At 41.0% G+C, this 26,034-nt stretch overlaps 1 protein-coding gene across 1 annotated transcript in view; it reads left to right on the plus strand.

Moving 5' to 3' along the window:
• LOC138977030 (uncharacterized) overlaps positions 1-25,773 on the plus strand; it is a 40,609-nt gene extending 14,836 nt beyond the window's left edge. Inside the window, exons 15-32 of the mRNA XM_070349920.1 lie at positions 334-443; positions 2,170-2,323; positions 5,700-5,856; positions 6,268-6,344; positions 7,112-7,224; positions 7,783-8,013; positions 9,715-9,934; positions 10,897-10,994; positions 11,542-11,657; positions 12,667-12,791; positions 13,035-13,121; positions 13,706-13,878; positions 16,235-16,330; positions 20,573-20,701; positions 22,167-22,313; positions 24,121-24,205; positions 24,846-24,958; positions 25,448-25,773. Of these exons, the coding sequence (XP_070206021.1) occupies positions 334-443; positions 2,170-2,323; positions 5,700-5,856; positions 6,268-6,344; positions 7,112-7,224; positions 7,783-8,013; positions 9,715-9,934; positions 10,897-10,994; positions 11,542-11,657; positions 12,667-12,791; positions 13,035-13,121; positions 13,706-13,878; positions 16,235-16,330; positions 20,573-20,701; positions 22,167-22,313; positions 24,121-24,205; positions 24,846-24,958; positions 25,448-25,609 (2,393 nt within the window). The 3' untranslated portion in view covers positions 25,610-25,773. The remainder of the gene's footprint in view (positions 1-333; positions 444-2,169; positions 2,324-5,699; positions 5,857-6,267; positions 6,345-7,111; positions 7,225-7,782; positions 8,014-9,714; positions 9,935-10,896; positions 10,995-11,541; positions 11,658-12,666; positions 12,792-13,034; positions 13,122-13,705; positions 13,879-16,234; positions 16,331-20,572; positions 20,702-22,166; positions 22,314-24,120; positions 24,206-24,845; positions 24,959-25,447) is intronic.
• The last annotated feature ends 261 nt before the right edge of the window (positions 25,774-26,034 follow it).

Genomic DNA, 26,034 nt, shown 5'->3' on the forward strand with positions numbered 1-26,034 from the left:
ATTCTTATTTTGAACCGGTAGATTTCCAAATTTGGTCTACACTAATAATTCTGGATAACGACAGAACAAAACAGCTTTCAGCGAGAGGAATTATGTACTGAGTAATTCATGCAACAATGTGTGGGTATGTGTGTGTGTCTGTGTGGGGTTGTGTGTGTGTGTGTGTGTGGGGGTGGGGGGGGTCTACGAGTGTGAAGCTCAGCATATGGTTTGAAAGGTCAGTATCCGTTAGGCTCTGTGATCAGGGTTACGCGAGTGTCCGCGTTTCGTTTCATTGGTGTTTGTCTGTATGTCCGCTTCGTGTTATTGGTGCTTGTCTGTCTGTCTGTCCAGGAAACCAGATCTACCTGAACGTGGTCTATGACAGCCATCACGACATGGTTAATTACCATGGCAACGGCTTGAACAGGAAGGATTACTTTGACGTCCACGACAACCACAGGGTAGGCACACCCTCGTTCTTGTTTCTGAGCTCCCCCAATAAAAGAACTTTTTTTTCGATGGAAATTAAAAAAATCCAAAAAAATCAAGGTCGGTAGGTCGATTAATTTTATTTTATTTCTTGTTTTAGTTTATTTAAAACTAAATCTGCACATGATCATGGGGTTTTGTATTGACCGGAAATTTTTTTTGTACCTGATTTTTATAATATCCAGTAATCGAAACATGTGTTGGTTGGTTAATTGATTTATAATTTATTTATCAGCTACGTACATGTAATTAAACAGAATAACTCTTGGTGAGACAAACAATGGGATCTGACTCCATGTTTTATTTATTTTGCTTCTCTGGGTTTTGCATTTGCTCTGAAGTTTTGGTTCACCTTTTATTTGTGTCGAAGAAGCCTCGATAGGCGAACATTTTTACATTTGTATTTGTGCTGTCCGTGTCTTGGTGAGTACATAATGAGCGCTTTTGCTGCTAGCCCTGCTTACCTCCCCTGGCGCGAGCGCTAGAGGACACGGGTGAAAAATCGCTTCTTTGCGATGTGTAAATCGGTACTTTTCTATTTTATTCTGCAGCTTAGGTACCTGCGCATAGTCTTCATTGATTTTTTAAATTTGTGGTGTCAAGGTATGTCCGAATCATATGCTACCCATCTTTTACACATGGCGCAGTTACCTAAGCTACAGAAATTCAATAGAAAAGTACCGATTTACACATCGCAAAGAAGCGATTTTTCACCCGTGTCCTCCAGCGCTCGCGCCAGGGAGGTAAGACGCTTCTCTCCCTTGGGCCAAGGGAGGTGACCAATGCTAGCAGCAAAACCGCTCATTCTTTTGTTTTTCAACACAGCTACTTACATGTCTATGTATCTCTAAATATCTACCCATTCAGGCCAAATAGTATTACATGTTTATGTATCTCTAAATGTCTACCCATTCAGGCCAAATATAATTACATGTTTATGTATCTCTAAATATCTACCCATTCAGGCCAAATATTATTACATGTTTATGTATCTCTAAATATCTACCCATTCAGGCCAAATATTATTACATGTTTATGTATCTCTAAATGTCTACCCATTCAGGCCAAATATAATTACATGTTTGTGTATCTCTAAATATCTACCCATTCAGGCCAAATATAATTACATGTCTATGTATCTCCAAATATCTACCCATTCAGGCCAAATATAATTACATGTCTATGTATCTCTAAATATCTACCCATTCAGGCCAAATATAATTACATGTCTATGTATCTCTAAATATCTACCCATTCAGGCCAAATATTATTACATGTTTATGTATCTCTAAATGTCTACCCTTCAGGCCAAATATAATTACATGTTTATGTATCTCTAAGTGTCTACCCATTCAGGCCAAATATAATTACATGTTTATGTATCTCTAAATGTCTACCCATTCAGGCCAAATATAATTACATGTTTATGTATCTCTAAATGTCTACCCTTCAGGCCAAATATAATTACATGTTTATGTATCTCTAAATATCTACCCATTCAGGCCAAATAGTATTACATGTTTATGTATCTCTAAATGTCTACCCATTCAGGCCAAATATAATTACATGTTTGTGTATCTCTAAATATCTACCCATTCAGGCCAAATATAATTACATGTCTATGTATCTCTAAATATCTACCCATTCAGGCCAAATATAATTACATGTCTATGTATCTCTAAATATCTACCCATTCAGGCCAAATCTAAGTCGGAGTTCAATGGCCCGGACAACGGCGACTTCAAGTTTCGCGGACTGTTCGCGCAGTTTGCCGGCCAACATCACATTCCTCAGACAGTGACGGTCAGCGAAGTAGGCCCCACTGTTCCCACCGGACCTCACTACTTGAGAGGTAGGGCAAAACAATATAAACGTAGATAGAGCTTTAGAAAATCAAGAGAAAAGGTGATGTGTGAGATAGACTGACAGACAGATAGACATACAGACTGACGCATGCACGCTCGCACGAACAAAAGCTTACACACACGCACACAAACACACACACGCGCGCGCACACACATACTGACTCAACCTACCTCCTCCCTTTGCGTCTCCCTTTATATGCATGTGAAGTTAATCTGAATGCGTATACTTCCTCTCGACCGCCTCTCCCTTATTCTTGAAACTAAACAGCCTGTTTATGGCACCGTTTAACGATGCATTGCTGCTATGTTTTGCTTTTTGTTTGTTTTTGTTTTAGACTTGTCGAAAGATGACAGTATGTTAGAAGGACATGTTGGAAGATTAGGCTAAGCCAAAAACCTTTATCCTTGTGTAATAAAATTCTGAGTTCTGTCTCTCTCTCTCTCTCTCTCTGTCTCTCTCTCTGTGTCTCGCCCTCCCTCCATCTCCATGTCACCGTCTCCCTATCTGAGTCTTTCTTTCTGTCTCAGCCCTCATATCTCTATCTCGCTTGCTCTGTGTCTCTCCCTCCCTCAATCTCCGCGTCTCCCTATCTGCGTCTTTCTCTCTCTTCTTTCTGTCTGCCCTCCTCTCTGTCTCGGGTCTGTCTTTCTCTCGCCCTCCCTCCCCATCTCTCCCTTTCTGCGTCTTTCTCTCGCCCTCCCTCCCCATCTCTCCCTATCTGCGTCTTTCTCTCGCCCTCCCTCCCCATCTCTCCCTAGCTGCGTCTTTCTCTCGCCCTCCCTCCCCATCTCTCCCTATCTGCGTCTTTCTCTCGCCCTCCCTCCCCATCTCTCCCTATCTGCGTCTTTCTCTCGCCCTCCCTCCCCATCTCTCCCTATCTGCGTCTTTCTCTCTGTCTCTATCTTTTCTCTCTGTCTCTCTCTCTCTCAATATTCGATAGGCATGTGACATTTTAATCAGCGTTATTTTCTCAATTCTACAGGTCACGGACGTTCTGTGAACCAACATTTCTAGATGGACAAGCTTCACTCCGGATTTCTTCCGTGGACACATACGCGGCCAGACAAAAAATAAACTGTCTTGTTGATTGTTTTGAACAGAAGTTCAAATCGTAACTGTTTAGTCGTGGCTTTGATTTCGAGGTTTTATTTAACTTCAAAGCAGAAGTCCCAATATATGTTAGTAACATGGCCTGCAAACATATGATACAAAAATACAACTAGGTCCTTCAGTTCACACTATTTGCTTCATGTTGACAGATGTGACGCCTACATGTATATTGCAAGACAAATAAAATCAATCTAAGTCGTGCGATTGTGTGGGTGTGTTGTATTTGTTGTGGATGTTCCTGCATATGTTCCTGAGCCTAGTCACACACGCACACACACACACACACACACTGAATCTTCCAAGTATCAATTTCGAGTGGGTGTGTAAAATGTATATGGATTATTCTCCAGAGCTTGGTACCAATTTCTGACATGCATTCTCAGTCCTTTAAAGGATTGTAACGGATATGAAATGGCAACTGTTTTCATTAATACTCCATCTAGATGATACAGACATTCAACAACAAACATGGTATACATTTTTTTGTTTTCTTGTGTTTAATTGTTCGTATTTTAATCCTAACAAATGTATGTGCAAACTCAGAGACGGTATCCATGTCCCACCTTCATGTCACCACAGTGGCACGTAAAAGACATGTCATTCTGCCATAAGCGCAGGTGGCTCATGACTGATTACACCTAAACACCTGGGTAGCGCGACTCTTGTTGCTGCTAGGATTCCACTTGGAGGAAGCGACTCAAATTTCTTAGCATTCGGATAATAGCTATAGAGTAAATGAAATAACATTAAAAGTCAAATCCTCTGGTTCCCATGTTACGAGAGCTTGGAAATGCTTGTAATTTAGTGAACGGAGAAAAACTAAATGTGCAAGTATTTATAATTCTTTCTCTAAAGGCCAAGGGTGGTAAAAGAGCCCATATTTATTAATGAAATCAATTTGTATGGTTCCTATGTATCAGTTAAATGGAGAAATATCGCCTTCGTAACATGGTTTCAACTGAGACACAGCTCTGGAAAATAACCCCCGGTCTGTGTGTTGTTTGCGTACGCAAGTTTGATGCATGACATCGACAGTGCGCGCGTGTGTGCATTTCCGCGCTTGTGTGTGTGTGTGTGTGTGTGTGTGTGTGTGTGTGAGTGAGTGAGTGAGCGGAACATTCCTAATGTCGCATATTTTATGTATTGACTCACTGCTTACTCAGATGTTTTAAAAATACGACTTACTAAAGTTTGTCAATAATAAATGTCTTACTCGAGTGAGCAAAACTATGTTTTATTTTTAAAAGTGAGTCTGAAACATGTTTTACTTGGATGATTCAAAAATCTTACGCAGATGAGTTAAAAAATAAACTTGCTCAGGTGTGTCAGAAAATATTCCCCCCAAAAAATCTCGGACATTTTGTGAAAATTAAGGCTAGAGCTTGATTCACTTGCCAACTCCGATTCGCTTTTTTACCTAAAAACTGCACGTGTTTTACATACTCATGCGATATCCCTGAACAAGGACAGCGTACGATGGATAACAACTCGGCTGCACTCCAGTTCAAACAATCCTGTCTAAATAATGCATGCACGCACACACAAACTAACACACACGCACGCACGAACCCATATACATTTATACACACACGTATAATACGAACACAAAACGCAGATAAAGACACACGCAGCCACAGACACCCAGTTTGACGCACACAAAGAAAGACAGACAGACACACACGTGCGCTCCCTTATTTCCGGGAGAGAAATTCAAGTTTTACGCCCTCACGGCAAAGCCATTAGGGGCATGTTACCGGGTTTTAACCCGACTTTAGATGAGATACACAGGTGTATGCGTGTTTAGGTGGTATCAGCCATCTACACTTATGGCAGAATGACCGAGGTCTTTTACGTGCCACTGTGGTGACACGGGGGTGGGAGATGGATACCGTCTCTGAGTCTGCACATTAAAGTTGACCCGTGTCTGTCCCGGCCCGGATTCGAACCAGCGACCTTTCGATCACAAGTCCAGTGCTCTACCACCTGAGCTACCCGGCCCCCCTCCCTTATTTCCTAAACATACAGAAGGAATAAAATGCCAAGTAAGCAAACGTACTCGCACGGAAAGTGTACTCGCACGGAAAGTGTACTCGCACGGAAAGTGTACTCGCACGGAAAGTGTACTCGCACGGAAAGTGTACTCGCACGCAGAGTGCGATGAGAACTTGAAATCAAACTGGAGTCCCAAAAAAGTACAATAAAGTGGGGCAACCGTCACCATAGATAAGCATTTAACAACAGAGGTATACTAGCAAAGTTCAGTTCGCACTATCAACCATCATCAATGATGACGTTCTCGCTGTTTCGGTCAGTGTTCGGTGCATGGTTTTTGCTGTGGTCAGTGACATGTGTGTGGGCAGCCACTGTCCATATCTACGTCAGTCCCACAGGCGATGATTCCAATGACGGGTAGGTGTTGACATGTTCTATGATCGATGACGTTTGTCTTTACTTTCACGTTTTACTGAATGTTTTACTCGGTATGTTCTCGTCTCAATTAACCTCAGTGGTAGTAATGGTAGTTGTAGTGAGAGGAGGAAGAGGAAGAGAAGAAGCAGTAGCAGGAGAAGAAGCAGTAGTAGTAGTAGTAGTAGGAGGAGGAGCAGTAGTAGTAGTAAGAGGAGCATGTAGTAGTAGTAGTGGATGTGGTGGTGTTGGATAATGGTAGTAGTAGTAGTGGTGGTAGTAACAGTTAGCGCTACTGCTCTTTTATTGTTGATATTGTTGCCGTTGTTGCTGCTGTGAATGTTGTTGCCATTTTCCTTTTCTTCTTTTTGCTGAAATGTTTTTTTTTGGTCTTATTGACTGACCTGTCTTCAGACGCTCACCCTCCCAGCCTGTGCAGACTCTGAACCACGTACTGGTCATGCTTGCCTCAGATGGTATACTCGGAAACGGTGAGTCATCTACCACCTCCTTCTTCGTTCGTGGGCTGCAACCGCCACGCTTACTTATGTTTTGCACGAGTGGGCTTTTAAGTGTAAGTTTCTAACGGCCTTTATCCCCGCCACTTTAAGGAGAAGGATACGATCCGTATAGTCCTGTGGGGTTGCCCTCATGGAAATTCGGGCTGCTTTCTCCCTTGGGAAAGCGGTCTGCCATACAGTATACGGCGCTACCCATGTTTTGTTCCTGCACGCGTGTATTCATGTTTCCAAGCACTGGGACTTTAATTTCGTTGTGAAATTGGGTTCTTTATCGTGCGCATGCGTACACACGGGGGTGTTCAGACACCGAGGAGAGTCTGCACAAATTTGACTCTGGGAAAAAAATACCTCGCCGAACGTTGGATTTTGAACAAAATCTTGCATGTGGAAGGCCGACGTCCTTACTACTAGGCAATTTCTCCCGTCGGTGTATCCTTTCATATCTACAGACGCTGGCGTGCTAAGTAGGTCATCCGAGTAGATCAGCATAGCAGTAAAGGAATGACTGTGCAGTGTACATTTCGTGTATGAGTAAGCAAGTAAACTAATTATATTTTAGACAGAAAAAAATATTGTATTGGATTGGATTGGGACTGTTTTGATTTGGATTAAACTAGATTATATTGATTTGAACCGAATGCTATAACATTGTACTGCATTGTATTTCTTTTGCCGCGCGTGATAAAAAATAAGACAATTTAAATATCATATCCAGAACGTTGTTCTCCATTTTTCAGCGGTGTTCGTGGAGTTGATGCAAGGTTACAATGACCTGTCCTCCACCTTGCATATCCAGTCTACCAGTGGTACCGTCGTCTTCAGAGCCTACCAGGGACAGGAAGTGCATGTGGTGAGCATTTGTTTTATTCTTACTTTTCTTTGTTAATTGAATTAAGCCGATTCTTGGCTGATTTCATAATGTGTTAACTTCATGTTACGACAAATCGAAATATTCTCGGAGAGTGGCTTAGATAAAGTTGCAATACCTGCGGAACTTTCAACAAATAAGTAACCTACATGAGCTTCAACTTTCTCATATATTGAACATTCTGGCTATTTGTCTGAGCTATTTCTTGAAAGAACACATAGCTTAAATGCTCAAATATACTTTCATTGTTGTAAAAAAACTAAAAACCGATGTATTGCTAAAAATCAGTCAGTAGAATGGAGATACATGTATTAATGAGTTTAAAATAAAACAAATTCAGAGCATCGTGAACAAATGAGGCAGAACGATCTGGTTGGATCAATTTATCGAAAAACAGTTTATCGTCACGTCCATATGATAGATCAATGCAGGAGTGTTTCAAGCAACCGCAGTATCTCTCCAGACATGACTAAGAACACACATGCAGCAGCTGGCTGTCAACTTTAACCTTCAATAAGGTGTTTCTATTGTCCACTCCAGACAGGGGGCAGGCGAATCGCTAGCAGTCAGTTTCATCACGTGACCGACCCACAGACACTGCAGCGCTTGCCGGCAGAGTCACGTGACACGGTTCTTGAACTGGACCTGACAGCAGCTGGCATCACAGACCTTGGCACTCTCACCTCCTATGGTTTTGGAATCACCACGACGACTCCGCTGGAGATCTTTATCAACGGAAATCCGCTGAGACTGGCAGAATGGCCGAACAATGTGAGAAAATAACTGTTTTGACATCATACGCATACACGCTTACATATACGCGGACGGGAAGAGACACAGACTGACCGACACCCAGACGCACATCATGTTTTTCACGCGCGCGCGCCTACAAACACCACCAAAAAAGACAAATGTAATATTTCAACATGCAACAGTTTCTTTGCAAGTTTCAAATCGGATAGAATATTTCAAAGAACATCAAACAATTATTTTGCCAAATGATCAGTTAAAAATAATCTCAAAAATGTACTTAACAGAAATATTTGCACAAGATGGAATCAATGACAAGTCCGTTGAACTTAGGACATTGCAGGCAGGAAAAGTGCAGAACAAATGAGACTGCTTAACCTTCACCGGATCACGCTTTGGACTACACAGTCCGGATGATGTGGGTCGTGTACGACCCATACTGTCCAAAGGATTCAACGTAAAAATTATGGGTCGTACACGACCCACGCCATCCGAATAGGGATAAGGTTTTGCCGCCTCTTTGCAGATTATGGGTCGTACACGACTGACGCCATCCGAATAAGGATAAACAACGTAAACTTCCTTACGTAATTTAATGTGTCGTCCACGACCCACATCATCCGGACTGTGTAGTTCAATCGTGTATTTGTTTACACAGATAATCTTTTAAAAGTTGGGCAATGGTCGTATGGTGATTGGAGATTAAATGAAATCTCAATTAAAAACTCCAAATAGTTTCAGAGATAACGACCATTTTGTGAGGCTCTGGGTCGTCCACGACCCACGAAGTACGGTGAAGGCTAAAACTCTGTAACACATACTAAATGCACTTCATTCCGTAGAACGACAATAATGCAATGATCTACAAGCTGTTTATGAGTTTACCAGACCCTGATGATAAGTTTTTGTTTGATTTGAATTGGTTATTTTTTCTTTTGTATGGGATGGTAAGAAAGATAGAATAAAAAGAGCAACAGCATATCAGTCGTTTGAAGAGGGGGGGCTTAAAATGGCGGATTTGAAATGCTTTTTGTCAGCTCTGAAGATATCATGGTTACAGCGAGTCCTTTGTAGTGAAGAAAAAGTAACTAAACTTCTACAAGCTCTGTGTCCACTTGTACATAACATTCACAAGAGAGGAGGTGAGTTTGGAAACATATTGATGCAAAGAGTTCAGAATCCCTTCTGGAGAGATGTTTTCAAACATTATAAGCATTTTGCATGCAAATGTGTCCCCATCTCCATGCTATATGTTATTTTGTGTTTATGTGCATATAACAGAAATAAAATTACACAAAAAAACAAGAAAGATCTACAAGCAAGCGACCTCCTCTGTTCTTGCTGTAGACGCGTTCGGTTAGAAAGCTGTGGCCCTGATGAACAGCCAACATGACGTGGAGTAAGCGACAATATTTTTTCAAGGGAGCTGAAAATGAACAGCACTTCTGGGAAGGGGGGGGGGGGGATCCCAAGTCGTTTCGTCACGCAGCCACCTCAACATTTAAATAAAGAGAATAATAAAAAAAAAAAATAATAATTTAACGGCCGCAATCGGGGCCGTGATGTGCGTTACATGCGAGGTGCTCGCTCTTAAAGTATGCACGACAAAACTCCGGAATCGTTTTCTTTTGTTTTCAAAAGCGAGACACCAAGCAGCATTAAGAAATAATGGGCTTGTCCTGCCTAAATCGTCATATACTCATGGTAGAACTGTCTGTGCAGAACTTTATCAACGTCAAGTCAGTTCCGGACGGAAGGAATGGTACCCGAGTCACCTATGACGCAGGCGGTCGTGACGTCAACTGGGTCAAGGAGACAGAGCCCTGGGTGTACGGGTGGTGGTACTGGAGCTGGGCGGACAGAGCTGTGCCCGTATCGCACGTTGACCCCAATACCCATACCATCTACTTGAAAGAGAGGACCAAATATGGACTTCGCATTGGTACGTTCCTGTGCAAGAGGTCTTTAAATGAAAATATAAAAATAATGGAATTGTTTGTTCATGAAAGTCCCAGAAAAAATGCTTAAGAATAAATCAACAAGTTTGTAAACCACTACTTGTACATATCTGTCAAGGTTGTTTTGTTTTTTGCGTGTTTATCTACTTCATACAGCACACCGAAAATCAACAACCTGCCTACAGACTGTCGAGAGTGTTTTGTTTCATCTTTCGTTTTTGGCTCACGTAAGTGTAGCCTATGCGATGCTAACTTTTGTCTGTCTGTGCGTGCGTGCGTTCCTGCGTGCGTGCGTATGTATGTATGTATGTCTGTGGTAGAAACTTTAACATTTGAAGACGTCACAACATTTGAAGACGTCACATTATGACGTAAGAGGGTTAGACGTCACGCGAAGGAATTACTGAAAGTCTCGGTCATTGTTATTTTGAGCGGGCCGAGACTAGTTTTTTCTTCGAAATCGGCCATTGTGATCCAGATCTAGTGTTCAATCTCGCTTTCTTGCACAGTGTCACCTATGCCGCTTACTGTGTGTGTGTGTGTGTGTGTGTGTGTGTATGTGTGTGACGAAGTGATTGAGTTTGTGTTACTGTTTGTCGATTTCTTACGTGAGCCTTGAAGGCTTCGCCTCTTGTTACTGAAGTAATTGAAATTCAGCAAAAAATGGCCACATGTGCAGAAAGCAGCCAGGTAATGTATTGTTAGTGTGTGTCAAAGCGGGAGGGTGCTCTATCTCATTTTAATCCCTCAATGGATCTATGATGATTTTAAAGATTACGTACTCGGAAGAAAGGTATCCATCGAACGGTTTGCTTATTCGAAAATATTTATGTGACCACAGTTTAACACTCGGTTTGGTCATTTTGACAACAACAAAAAGCGATGGTTTCAAACTTTTAGCTGAACATTGTTTTGTTTTACAGAGGTATTTGACCATCCATTGCAGGTCATTTTGACCCGACAAAACGCAGTCATCAAGTTGGGAACAGTGAACAGGGTGGCTACTTCAGGGTCATTAACATGCTGTGTGAACTGGACCAGCCGGTAAGCGATCGTCGTAAATACAATTGATCTTGCGCATTACTTAAGACAAACTTTGATGTAAAATATTTGAACGGGACTGCCATTTCTGAAGTTAGTAGACACATTGCTGGCATGTATAAGCTCTAGAGGCTCAGGGCGCCTTCCTTAAATAGCTGCACTCACTCTATTTGGCAGTATCTTGACATGCAAAACACAAATCGATTCATACAATACAATACAATAACTTTATTAATCTCTAAAAGAGAAATTGCATTGCTCTTTTAGAGATTAATAAAGTTATTGTATTGTATTGTATTGTATTGTATTGTATTGTATTGTATTGTATGAATCGATACAGTGGAAAATAAGATAAATATATGCTGCTGGCACCGTCATTCTTTTTTTGAAAAAGTGCATCAATACAGGTAACGGCTATCTTGTCTAAATTGCGCTTCTTCTCAAGAAATTGGGACCATTTAGATATAAAGAAGGACATGTTCTGTGTATACTCCTCTTTTAAAGCTTTTGGTATAACGTTCCTCTTTCCTGTGTGTCTACTTACCAAAAGGGAGAGTACTACATCGACAGAATCACCAAAAAGCTCTACGTGTGGCCCAACACTCCACAACAAACACTGACGTCATCAGATATTGTGTACGCCTCAATGATTGATGACTGCTTCCTGTAAGTTCTAAGTGAATTGTAACAGTGTCCTCAAGAAAATTATGTGTGGCTTTTTCGTCAACCTTCTTATTCTCCTCTTTCTCTTCTCCTTTGTCTGCTTTTTACATTTTGTCAAGTTTTCACTAAATGTTTTAACATAGATGAGGAATCGAGACGAGGGTGGTGGTGTATGTGTGTGTGTGTGTGTGCAGAGTGATTCAGAGAAAACTACTGGACCGATCTTCATGAAATTTCAAAAAAGAGTTCCTGGGTATAATATTCCCAGACGTTTTTTTCTTTTTTTCAATAAATGTCTTTGATGACGTCATCAGAGACTGTAGAGTACACAGACTGTATACTCTATAGTCTCTGACGTCATATCCGGCTTTTTGTGCAAGTTGAGGCAGCACTGTCACGCCCTCATTTTTCAATTACATTGATTGAATTTTAGTCAAACAATCTTCGACGAAGTCCGGACTATGGGATTGGATTTCAGCTCGGCAGCGTAAAAATTAGTTTGCTTATTAAAGTTGTCATTAAAATCGAATTTTCACAAACAGATTTTAAAATGATTGCATCGTATTTCTGATCTTCTCCTGAATTCAAAAATATATAGATATGTCATCTTTATTTTAAAAATGTGCTCAGAATGAAAGAAAATAGGTTCAGTAAGTACAACGGACGCGTGCTTAATAATTTTGAAGTTTATGTAGCATTGAAGTCACAGTTTGCAGCACTCTTTAATGTTTGTTCATCTTCCTTAACTACTGCTTCTGTTTGGAGAGAACAGACAAAGAAGTATTTGGAGCATACAAGAAGGGCGTTTGTATTTCTTTCTTTCGTTTTTTGGTAGGTTTCCTGTTTTTGTTGTTGTTGCGTTTGTAACAAACACAAGTAAATGCAATCCATTCCAGGGAAGGAAAGCCCTCAACAAAAAAGCTACTGGTAATTCGAAAAAAAAGCTTAACCAAGACGCCATCTTTACAACAAAAACACAATTGCATTCTGACTACTGTCACTTTTGCTGCAGGATCGAGAGCAAAGCGCTCAACCTTTCCTTCGCAAATTTCACTGTGGAGGCTTGCCGTCACAACGCCTTCGATCTCAACAACGTGAACGGTGTCACCTTTCAGAACATGGAAATAAAGAACACAGGTAACACTTTTTTTTGTATTAACATAAGCAGCATTATAACTGTTAAGCAAGAACAGACATACATATGTGTGTTTGGGTGTGTTTGGGTGTGTGTGTGTGTGTTCAATCGTTAAAATACTAACTGTTATGACTAAAAAGGTTCGATAAACACGCGGTCTCGCAGAACAAAGAATACTTCGAGCTGTGTGAAATGTGATATTTGAAAATGCAAATAACGCACAGTGTATGTTCTAACCATTGCAGGTGGTAATGCAATCCACGGAGGTAGCCAGGCTATATCAGTCCTGGCGTGTGATATCCATGATGTGGGGGGTGGTGTCCACATCTCTGGTCAGTGGTTTTTTCATGTCACTGTAGCATTATCTTATGAATGAAATCCGACACAGTTAGAGTGTCAACTGTTTGAAGAATAGACTGGGTAGCGCGACTCTTTCGCTGCACCCTTTCCCCAAGGATAGAAGTGTGAATTTCCTCTGACCAGGCTTTTATATGGGAGAAGACCATCCCTCCACTTGGAAGTATACCAAAAATCAACATCTTGTCCAGACGTTGAATATTTTGATAAATTAACTCCTTTAAAAACTACAAGTGAACAAATAACAGTCAGGTTGTTCATTTTGGGTAAAAGTTGACCACTGGAAAGTTGTCCGTATCCCATGTAAAAGCCTCGACAGATATGGCATATCGGCAGAACTTCTTTCGCAGAAAGAATAAGTGCACGGATAGCAGTCTGGCTGTTAATTTATGGTATGTATTCTAGTGAAAGTATGTTCTTTTCTTGATTTAAACCCTCGGTAAATATCAATCTGATAGATGTGTAGAATTTTTTCCGTGGAAATGACTGTGCCCTTCAAGACTGGTCATGCCGTTCAAGAAGTATCACCCTTTTATTTTTTGGGTTTTTTTTTCTCCAGGAGGCGACCGCACAAATCTAGTGTGGTCAGAAAATGTGATCAGCGACAACCACATCTGGCTTCACGCTCGTATCGGTGCGACAGCAAACAGCGCTGTGGCGATAGGAGGTGTGCACACCACTGTGTCTCACAACCATCTCCATCACGGACAGTACCACGGCCTCATCTGGGCGGTGAGTCTAATGTCAATTAGAAATTCATGAAGGGGGTCCCGTGACGCACTAAACCTGAAAGATCGGATCGGCGTAGCAAGCAACATTCTCAGCATAAGGTGCCCCCCAGAGTCTTACTCCCAGAAATGCTAAAAAAGAAGGAGTTTCATGTGTTCCACGGATTTAATTCTACATACTCTCCCTTCCCTCGAAAAAAAACTGAAGTTCCCTCATTTATCGCCCTCCCTTGAAATGCAAAAAGTTGTTCCCCCAAAATAACACCCTTCTTCTGGTGCGAGCATTTGTTCCAGCAACAACATAATCAGCCATTACCGGTTTACTCCATGCAGTTCACAACGTGTGACAATATTCAGCCTCTGAAGAAATTCATACATTCCTGTCAAAGTCCTGACTTTCCTGCCTGTGTGGCTTTTTCGTGTTTTAGAAAATGAGACAAGAGCAGTGTGCCCGTTTAATCAGTGAAAGTTGACAATATCAGAGACATAGATAAGAGATGCGAAGCGCTGTCTTCCCGCTTGTGTTATCTTCGCCTACGGCAGGGGCAAGTAATCCTCCCACTGGCGCCAAGCTGGCAATTGTTCGCGTACTCTTCGCCTACGGCAGGGGCAAGTAATCCTCCCATGACTGGCGCCAAGCTGGCAATTGTTGTGTTTTTAAAGAGTTATAACTGTTTCATAGAAAATCATAGATAATAAAACATGCAACATGTTGATTATTTGCACTCAAGAGAAACAGAAAATCACAAGAAGAAGATTATTGCATTATTTGGTGATTAGAAGATGAATCCTAAAGTAAGCAATTTCGCTCATTTCTCCTTAAAAACTTTTTATCCACACGCCAGTGTAAGTGCGAGAACCACTTGAGTGAGACTTAAAAGCATCAAATTTAATTACAGTGCGTCAAAAATTATACAAACAGATTAATGTATACACCAGTAATGCATTTGCCAGTTATAGGGAAAGCAAAGTTGCGCACAAAAGAAAATATTAGCTCCCAAACATTGCCTCCACGCACAATGGACTTAGAAACAATGGCCGCAAGAACCGAAGGAACCGTTTTTGACTCACTTCGGGAAGCCAATCCTCTCAAATGCGTTCGTGTGCACACTATTGAAGCTACAGAATATGAATCAAGTTTACTTACCACTGATATCTCACTCGTCTGAAGCTGGATATATCCAAAGAAATATGATAGAAAAGCACTTCAAATCGGTGTCAGAGAGCAAGCGAACAACAACTTAGTACAGGATGATGGCTAACAATCGCGCGAGGTCACGCTGACCGAGCGCGGTAGCCCAAGAGTTCACGCGAGCGGCCCTCGCTTCGCATCTCTGTATGTATGTCTCTGACAATATGTACAAGCTTTTTATCTGTCTGTTTATAGAATTGTACATCGAACTGAAACAATCACTTTAATTTATTTGGCGTTTGCCTGTCTACCCGTCTGTGTCTGTCTCCCTCACCAGGGTCCAACAATTAGGTTCACCCTTGTCACTGGTCCTGTGGTCCCTCCTCATTTCTTCTTCTTCTGCGTTCGATGTTCGATCCAAAGATAATTGTACGGCCATATTATCGTGGAAGCGTAGACAGCCGATTTTCTCCCCACGCCAAGTTGGCTGCTGTCTTCCGTCTTCGGTGGTTGAGGTTCTTACTCAGGGTTGCCTCCTCCCCAAGAGTAGCTGCCTTGCTGGGCTGTCGAGTCCACTCTACCCGGGTTTGTTGTCGAAGTTTTCCTTCTCGTAGCCTTTGCCTTTCCCAAGGCGCACACAAGGCAGTGCGGGTTTTGAAATCGGAGTTGTCCTTCTCCTAGATGAGCGACCATCCAAGGTTGACGAGCCCCATCTGTCCGAAGCAACTGGTTTTAAGGCGCCAGGGACCCGCCTGCATCCCTTCTCCTGTTAGTCGAAGACAGGGCCCGCCACGTGAAGGCCAGGAGCTGGATTTGACTGTCAGAGGTGTTTGGAGACACGAAGCCATATGGAGCATTACTTGGGAAGTAGGCGCTTATCTCTACTTCCACCCCGGCATAACAGTCCTTGGGCCCCGGTCCCTCCTCATAAATCTGTGTCCGTCTCTCTGTGACCCCCGCCAGTCACTGGTCCCTCCTCATAAATCCCATTGACTGACACAATACGTACCATTTCGTTGTTGCCATCATGCAAAAATGACACCCGTGCAAGGGAAACAACCGTTTTATATTGCCCTTAGAATCGCAGCAATATAATTGCCTCCCCTGAAGACCATTTTATCAGTTTTGGAGAAACGGTTTGACCTTGTATGTTATGATTTGTATTGACTTGTTTTTAACTACATTCTTCCGGTAGGCAAGGGAGTTTAAAACTGCCTCTTATTTCCAGGGCAACGACCACGTGATAGAGTACAACCACATCCATCACATGTGTTGGAACTCCAGTGACTGTGGCGCCATGTCTACTGGCCGAGACTGGACTTTCGTATGTGTTGTGTTTCGTCTTTGATAACTTGTGTGTGTGCGCGTCTTTGATAACTTGTGTGTGTGCGCGCGTGCGTGTTGAAATGGTAAATCACCAGGAGTGGTTATCCGGCTTTCGGTATAGAAAAGTAATATATTACTATTTGTTATTAAAGACATGGTCCTTCCCGCGGAAGGAGTTCTGCCTATCCCAGACGTGGCCAGATTTGTAAATGGAAAAATAATATTACTTTACGTTAATACAGATCAAATAATCAACATCCTGATTTTTTTCTGTTCCGAGTGGGAATTTGTTGGGGAACTAATTTTGCAGAATGCAAATAATCTCCGTAAGGAAATAAGTTCATCAAAACATCCTATCTTCGGATGCTGATTGTTTGAATGCGTCTAATTAGAGGTATATGGCCTTATTACATGCACAGCCTGCTACCCTGTTCAGGTGTAAGATGGTGAGACGAATCTATACCACGGAAAGAACTTTGCCTTGAAGGATGTGTAGCCATTGTATGATTCATTGCATTTTGCACGACTCTTTGGCCTCAAATGTAGTACGCAAGATTACTGTAGCTAGCATGCATACAAAGGCTGCGTAGCGAGGGGATTTTTCTCGCAATTTAACCTTTCACAAAAAACAAGAATAGGTGCTTTGTCTGTGACAAAAATGCAGCCATCGGATCTGTATGATACATTTTCTTTCTGAACCCCTTAATTGCGTAGCCATTGATTCGCAAAAACAGCGCAGTATGATGCATTTACTGTTCACAAATAGCCGTTAAAGCCTAATAACCACGCGGGATTAGGATTGAATTCATAGGACAGAAACTAATAAAGATGTATATCCCATGACCTTCCTTCTTTCTCTCTCTGTAAATCTACTATGCGTATATTTCTTGTATTTAAAGAGTACAATTAGATGTACCATGGAAGCAACATATACATCATAGCACTACTTTCTGTTGACCTGGACATTCCACATGTACCGTAAAATCCCTAGCAAACGCCCACCCCCCCTCCGCACAGATTTCGGGTAAAAGTAGGGGGTGGGCGTTTGCTAGGTATACACCCCTTTGCAAGATAAAGTGTCATCACATTTTCACGAGAGAAAAAAAAAGATACAACCATGTGATTTATGCAATTCTTATGAAAAATAAACACAATGCTTGTTTAAACAAATAAAGATCAACATTCTGTGATATAAAAAAAGGAGAAAAAAAAAGAAGAACACACGTGACCTTGATTCTTCTCATTCTTAGAATAAGTTCAGCACAATTCAGTTTCTTCTCTTGTTTAGAAATCCTCTTCCAAGTATTTCATCACACCTTGGTCAACTTCTTGAGATCTAACTGGCGGTCCTTCAGACAACTTTCATTTTTCCTTTTCTTTCTCGTATTGCTGTTTTGTTATGTCTCTGTGTTCCATCCACTCTCTCATTCTCTTTTTGTCAACAGAAAACTCGCGGGCACATACCGAAATATAGCCTGCAGCTTCGTTTTCAAGATATCTCAGGGCTTTCAGTTTGTATGTAACTGTATAGGATGTGTGCTTCGGCATGGTTGAACGTTACGTCGGTGTTCGTCATTATTGTTGTTTTGAGAAAAACGAAAAGAACTGAATTAACAAATCACAAAATCAAATTCCAATATTTTATTAATCTTTGTGATGCCAGAAGTGGGTTCCTGGTAAGAAATTGAGAATTCGTGGTCAGATGAAGCCGTCACGCTTCAATGAATGTTAATACGAGCTTTTCTCACAAAACGGTGCCCAAAAAGTGTGGAGATGCGTGGTTTTTAAGGTAACAGTTTGTGTAAGAATACATGTTTTTTTTTGTTAATGAGACATAAAATGTTTCACTTTTACACACACACACATGCACGCACGCACATATGCACGCACACAATCATTATGAATGTGCACATATCGTAGATAAAGGAGGCCGACCGTCTTAAAACTAATTTAAAAAACAAAAAATCGGGTTGGGCGTTTACTAGGTAGTGACCCCTCTGCACAACTTTTGGTGTTTGCTAGATACTGGGCGTGCTAGGGGTTTTACTGTAATAGTTGACTGCATGTTCCTGAGAATACCACGGTGTTGAGAACTTTCGCGAGAGTCTTCAGTGCTCAGCTCAGTTTTAGTCTCATCTGTCCTCCTTCGCGTCAAAATCTGGGGACGTAATCGTTCACTGTTATTTGTTTCCTTCCATTCGCTGTTCCATTTCTCTCTTTATATCAACATTACAAACCGTGGGTGTGTCGCTGTGTGCGCTCGTTGGTGCCGGCTCTCTCAACTAAAACAGTCAAACTAGCAATCTTTAAAAATAAAAAAATAATAATAAAAAATAAAAAATCGTCCGTCCGACCAGCACTGCCAACATTTTCTGGCTACAGTCATGCATAATAATTAAGTCACAGGCGTGCTATTTTCGGTACACATGCTCTTATCGGTAATCACCTGTGGACAGCTGGGCTGTTTCATACATTTTGCGAGTATTTCTAGCTCTTCTGTGGTGCAGTATGCATTAAGTCCAAGCCCTATAGATAATGAAGGTGTCCAAGATCTCAGCTGATGCATGTGTAACCACTATCATAGTCTATGTATTCAGTCAAATCAGTGTAAGAGGCTTTCAACTGACAGGGACAGCAACGCCGCCATTATACACCAACTTGGCATAGATCAACAGGCGTGCCTTTAGAATAAAGTATGTAAAGAGGTTAAGCCCTTACTGGCTCATCTGAACAGACAACTAAAGCGTGATGTTTCCATCGCACTTTGTCTTTGGTGTCTTCAAGGGATATACAAGTTACAACACTCGTGATTTTGTATATGGCTTGTAGTTCAGTCAAGACCCAGCGGAAATATCAAAGGGACTCGCAAGCCAGAGGCTAGCTCGTCTGTCCCTTGAGATTCATCCGCTGGGTTCTTTACTGAAATACAAGCCATATAAAAACCACAAGTGTTGTAACCTATACATACAGAACACAGATATCGTGTTATGTTACACTTGTTTGGTTCCGTGTCTAAATGTTAAAGGTAAAGGCACATGAGGTTTTGATAGATTGATATATAGTTTTACTGTGATACATTTCCTGACTTTGTTTTTTGAAATTGGTTTAATATAAATTTGTGTAATGTTAAACTTGTGGGGTCCTGATTTGGCCTATATGGTCCGCTGGACCCAAAAAGCAACAGATATCAATCACAGTAAAACTTCTATCACAGGCGTGGCACCATGGTGCCTCTTCTCTTTTAAGCAGGTGAACATGTGTTATATAAGTGTGACCAGTGTGTAACCTAGCCAAAACACTTTCTTCTTTTCTACTTGAAGCCATCAAAACTACACAAGATACGCCCTGAGCATTAAGGTGTCAGCCACTCATCCCCTGGTCACACATGACAAACTCGGAATTCACCATATTTTGGGGGGAAAAAAGTTGGAGAATTGTATGGGTTAAAAAAGGAAAGTGAAAGGGCTTTGGGGAGGCAGAAATAGAGAAGAGACAAGTTAGTTAACTGTTGCTTAATGGGTCCAGCGGACCATTTAGGCCAAATCAGGACCCCACAAGTTTAACATTGCAGAGAAGAGACAAGAAAAAGATCCTAATTAGGTTCACGGCATCAAGAGTGATGCGACCTTCTCTCAGAAGTTAGTAGAGAAGGCTCCCCCATCCACCACCCGGGGGACGCGCCTCTACGAGGTAAACGTACTATTAATTAGTCTCTTTTTTTTGGCACATGAGGTAAACGTACTATTAATTAGTCTTTTTGAAGACAAAACAAGACTGAAGGTGTGATTAAAGTTAATGCAAATTAGTTAGCTGTACTTTTATTTTATTTATTTATTTACGAGAATTTATATCGCGCACATATCTCACCACACAAGGCGACTCAAGGCGCATGTTACCTATTAATGCCGTGTGAGATGGAATTTTTTTACACAATATATCACGCATTCACATCGACCAGCAAACCTCAAGCCTATTAGGGCGAGCATTCACCTTTCACGGCCTTTATTCCAAGTCACACGGGTATTTGATGGACATTTTTATCTATGCCTATACATTTTTGCCAGGAAAGACCCTTTTGTCAATCGTGGGATCTTTAACGTGCACACCCCAATGTAGTGTACACGACAAACATATTCTATTTCCCCATATGAAAATGTGTGTAGATAGCGAGCTATTTTGGACAAACCAGGTTTTATGCAAACCGTAAACGGACAATAGCTGTTTATTCTCTGTCTTAAAGCGTGGCAATATAATCCGTAACAACCACATCCACGATGTTCAGCGTCACTTTCCTGGTGCTGATGTGCGAGGTATCATGCTGGATGACCAGTATTCCTCTGTTCTAATCGAAAGCAACGTCATGTATACTGTGAGTGTGTAACAGCAACGCATTATGTAGTATAATCACACATTCATTTTTACATTTAGTCAAGTTTTGACTAAATGAATTAACGTAGAGGGGGGAATCGAGACGAGGGTCGTGGTGTATGTATGTGTGTGTGTGTGTGTGTGTGTGTGTGTGTGTGTGTGTGTGTGTGTGTGTAGAGCAATTCAGAGAAAACTACTGGACCGATCTTCATGAAACTTGACATGAGAGATCCGAGTATGGTATCTCCAGACGTTTTTTTCTCTCATTTTTTGTTATAAATGTCTTTGATGACGTTATATCCGGCTTTTCGTAAAAGTTGAGGCGGCACTGTCACGCTCTCAGTTTTCAACCAAATGGGTTGAAATTTTGGTCAAGTAATCTTCGACGAAGCCCGGACTTTGGTATTGCTTTTCAGCTTGGAGGCTTACAAATTAATTAATGAGTTTGCTCATGAAAGTTGTCATTAAAATCATTTTTTCGCAAACAGATTTAAAATTGATTGCATCGTATTCTTCATCACATTCTGAATCTAATAATACATACATATGTCATGTTTACTCTTAAAATGTGATCACAATTAACGAAAATAGATTAATTAATCTTACGATAAAAATTTAAGAAATCGATCCAAAAATGATTTCATCTTATTCTTTATCATTTCCTGATTCCAAAAACATATAGATATGATAGGTTGTATTCAAAACAAGCTCAGAAAGGTAACAAGAATACAGAAAAGCGCGCTTTCCTGCTTAGCACAATACGCTAGCGCGCTAATCTGGCGTGTCAATATCACTACGTTTTGCATGTGGGGGGTGAGCGATTTCCTTCACGCGGGGATTGACGAAGCTGTACTGTCTTGGTGAAAAAATACAGTGCGTTCAGTTTCATCCCGTGAGTTCGACAGCTTGACTAAATGTAGTAATTTCGCCTTACTCGACTTGTGTATCTGTCTTGTTTTGATTTATAATTCTATTTATTTCAATACTTTCTTTGCGTTATGTATTATAATTATACATTTATGTTTTCTGTCCTGTTTCGATTCATATTTCTATTTATTTCAATATTTCCTTTGTGGGTATTTTGCTTTGTTTTTAGTTAATTTTTGTTAAGGCATATTCTCTCTGCGTCAGTTGGTTGGTTTTTCATGTCTTTTCAACCTATTTTGGCTATTCTTTTCCCAGTTCACACGGTGGTCTCAGTGTTTGAACAATATTTACGTCTATCACAGTACAAAAAAAAAAGGTTCTAAAAATCTTGTATTTTTGTCACACTTGTTTCTGCACATTTTGTTGGGAAAAATGTTGATCCCCTTTAAAACAATAATAAAAGACATGCCCACAAATGAAAATGAGTACAGTCATTTTGTTTTGTATAGAACAAAAGTTGTCTGCGTGTTTGCTTGATTGTTGACTGTTTGCTTGTTTCTTTCTTCGTGAACTTGTTTTACTCTGAAGCATTGTTTCAGAACGACGTCCACACGAACATAGGCGGGGGGAGGGACAACATTATCAGCTACAACGTCATGTACAACAGCTCTGAAGTGGAAGTGGATGTTGACGGGCGAGGTTTATCAAACCCTGGAAATATGGACACCTTGTACAAGAGTCTGCAGGTTTGTCACAATCTGATGCAGTCGTTTCTTCAGTGCTGAGTTGCTAGTGGAAATGAAACAAAACTGTAGGTTTATCAAACCCTGGAAATATGGCTACCTTGTGTAAGAGTCTGCAGGTTTGTTACAATCTGATGCACGTTTCTTCAGTGCTGGGTTGCAAGTGGAAATGAAAACTACCATGTAGGTTGGTCAGGCCCGGGATATATGGCTACCTTGTATAATAGTCTGCATGTTTGTCACAATGTGATGCAAGTTTCTTCAGTGCCGAGTTGCTAGTGGAAATGAAAAGAACTGTAGGTTGATCAGGCCCGGGAAATATGGCTAACTTGTATAAGAGTCTGCAGGTTTGTCACAATGTGATGCACGTTCTTCAGTGCCGAGTTGCTAGTAGAAATGAAAAGAACTGTAGGTTGATCAGGCCCGGGAAATATGGCTACCTTGTATAAGAGTCTGCAGGTTTGTCACAATGTGATGCACGTTTCTTCAGTGCCGAGTTGCTAGTGGAAATGAAAAGAACTGTAGGTTGATCAGGCCCGGGAAATATGGCTACCTTGTGAAAGAGTGTATGTTTGTCACAATGTGATGCACGTGCTGAGTTGCTAGTGCAAATGAAAAGAACTGTTGATAGTCCACCAGCAAATCCGCACATGTGTTATCTGCTAGTGTTATGGATTATCAGCAAAATCGCACAGGTGTTATCTGCTAGTGTTATGGATTATCAGAAAATCCGCACATGTGTTATCTGCTAGTGTTATGGATTATCAGCAAATCCGCACATGTGTTATCTGCTAGTGTTATGAGTTATCAGCAAATTCACACAGGTGTCATCTGCTAGCGTAATGAATTATTGCCAGCACTGACAAATACGTCGAGGGACACATATGTAGTGAGCTCTCCTACTTTTATGGATTTAATGAAATAGCATATAGTTACGGGGGATTTTTGAAATTATCATAACAGGTGTGTTTAAATTATAATACAACACACCAAACGCGCCTCTTAACTTCTTAAGGTTAAAGTCACCCAAAAAACACGTCTAAATTTTCTCCTTTACCACTAAAACATTAACTATATCTTTCACTTTTTAAAAAAATTTTTTTATTGATGGGGGGGGGGGTTGGGGTTTAATGTCCTTTCAGCAGATGCTAGCTGCTATTCGAGACCGATGCAGTTATTTTCTTTTTCAGTTCACATGGCAAGTTCTACGTTTCAGACTATTTACATTCAGATCTATCACTGTATTAGAAGGTTCTAAAAATTAATCGCTATCACTTCTGGTACTTCAATTCTTGTAAAAAATCTTGATCTCTTTTAAAAAGTTAAAAAATCTTGTCCGGGTGAACATCCCGGAATAAAAAAATTCAGCGTTTTCGCATTGTAATGTTTGTCTCGAAATTCTTGAACGTCTACACATTTGGTGATGACATGTTCTAATGTCCATGGTTCGTAGCATCCAAAACAATATGGTGGTTCTTCATCTTTCAGCAGATAAGAATGTGTGATGTGACTGTGACCAATGTGTAAGCGACAGAGAACTGTCTCTTCTTTTCTGTTGAGGCGACATTGAGGTAGGCTGTCCGACAGCTGGGGGACAATCTTCAGAACTCACACCAACATGTACATGAAGCACCTATGGCAGAGCGAATGGGACGAATATCTTTATATCTTTAACAAAAACAGCCCTTTAATAGGCTTGAAAGTAAAAGGTTGTGCCTGGAAAAAAAAGTGCATCCTGATGTGGCAGTGTTTTTCGTTTGAGGCACGCATTTTGCAACAAGTACGCAATTCAGAACTTGCTCTGGTGTAGGCCTCACCGTATCGTTCGGCGCTGTGGAAATCTCGCTACCCGAAGTTGTACAGTATTATGGATCACGACCCGAAAGCTCCGGAAGGTAGGTAACTAAGGGATGGTGTACGTATTTGTTAGTTAACTGTTGCTTTTAGGGTCCAGCGGACCGTTTAGGCCAAATCAGGACCCCACTATTTTAACATAGCACAAATTTAAATTAAACCAATTTTAATAAACAAAGTCAGGAACGTTATTTTATCCGTCTTCCTTAATTATCATCCCCACACACACACACACTTCTTCTACTCTATTTTGTGTTGATTACGTAAAGAGTTAGTTGCGATCTTTAGAATCACATTGTCCCTGAAGGGCGTGGGCTTAGCATACAAATGCAGCAATTGCTTTCATCGTACTTTAATTAAAATAATATACCTTATCTCAGTACTCATACTTTTTGCTACTTACATTTCGGCTCGCCATTTCAGACCATTCATTTACAGCGGACTAGAACATCCCTCTGCATTTACGTATCCTGCTTCCTTTGTAGTATAGATTACCATGTTTGTTATGAATAATTTGGCAGAATGATACGAAGTCCCAACTTAGCACATAATCGTCAACTTGTGTCAACTACGGTGTGTGTTCTTCTGCCTGATCCTTTGTTTTATGTCGAAGTGCGTGTATTAAACGGGAAAAAGTCAAACATAAATGCGTTGATGCTGTGCGTGTGCGTGTGTGTGCAGGTAATCAGATCTACACGAATATCTTCTACCAAGAGCAAGGGAAAAAGGATATGAATTACCACGGTAGCGGCCTCAACAGATCAGACTATTTCGACATCCATGATAACTACCTGGTATGTGAAAATATGACATCTATAACTATGTCGTCGATGTTCTGTTTCAAATGCGTTCATAGCAATGAAACTTAAAATTCGGCGGAGCTTATGAATGATATTGAATCGTACCGACTGCGACGAAACAATAAAAAGCAGGTAAACAAGAACACGCACACAAAAGAACGAAAAGATGGATTAGTACACAAGAATCAAGTGTGTCATATCCATTAGTCTATGTTGTTGACAATAAGTTTGTGTGATTGAAGTCCGTGTTCGTTTATTTGCTTGGATTGAGCGTCAACATGAGTACAGCATGTATTCCAGTGTACACCAGAAAGAGGGATAAGGCAAAGGATTGTAGTTTAACGTTATTTACAAATGTATTCTGATCAAAGCAAAAGAATATAAAACATCTGTGTGCCATGAATGTCCTCCCCCACAATGTAAAATGTGTAATAACTGAGCTGTCTTTTGGCCTGTTTCACCCTGACCTTTGTTCTTAAACAGACCTCTCAGTCAGCAGACTTTCAGTCACCTGAAAATGCAGACTTCCGGTTGCGCGGAGAGGCTGCGCAGTGGGCCAGCAAGATGAACTTCCCTCAACCTGTGACACTGGATGAAGTAGGTCCCAGAATTCCCACCGGTCCATACTTCTTGTGGAAAATGTAGAAATATCAGCGGAGTGTCATTTAGACTTCAGAAATACGTGTTGATACAACTTTAAAACTGGATTATTGTCAAATGGAAGAACAGCTGCAGTTTTTCAACTGTCATTCGCCATTGCAGCGACTTTTGTTTCAAGGATGTTGTTTGTAATAAAGCTCACACATCTATGTTTACTTTTGTTCACATGTGGGAAATAGAGTTTCTGTGTGTGTGTGTGTGTGTGTGTGTGTGTGTGTGTGTGTGTGTGTGTGTCTGTGTGTGTGTGCGTGTGTGTGTGTGTGTGTGTGTATAGAGCAATTCAGACTAAACTACTGGACCGATCTTTATGAAATTTAACATGAGAGTTCCTGGGTATGATATTCCCGGATGTTTTTTTCATTTTTTGGATAAACGTCTTTGATGACGTCATATCCGGCTTTTTGTAAAAG

The sequence above is a fragment of the Littorina saxatilis genome, linkage group LG9, assembly GCF_037325665.1.
Source record: "Littorina saxatilis isolate snail1 linkage group LG9, US_GU_Lsax_2.0, whole genome shotgun sequence".
Taxonomy (NCBI): Eukaryota; Metazoa; Mollusca; class Gastropoda; order Littorinimorpha; family Littorinidae; genus Littorina; species Littorina saxatilis.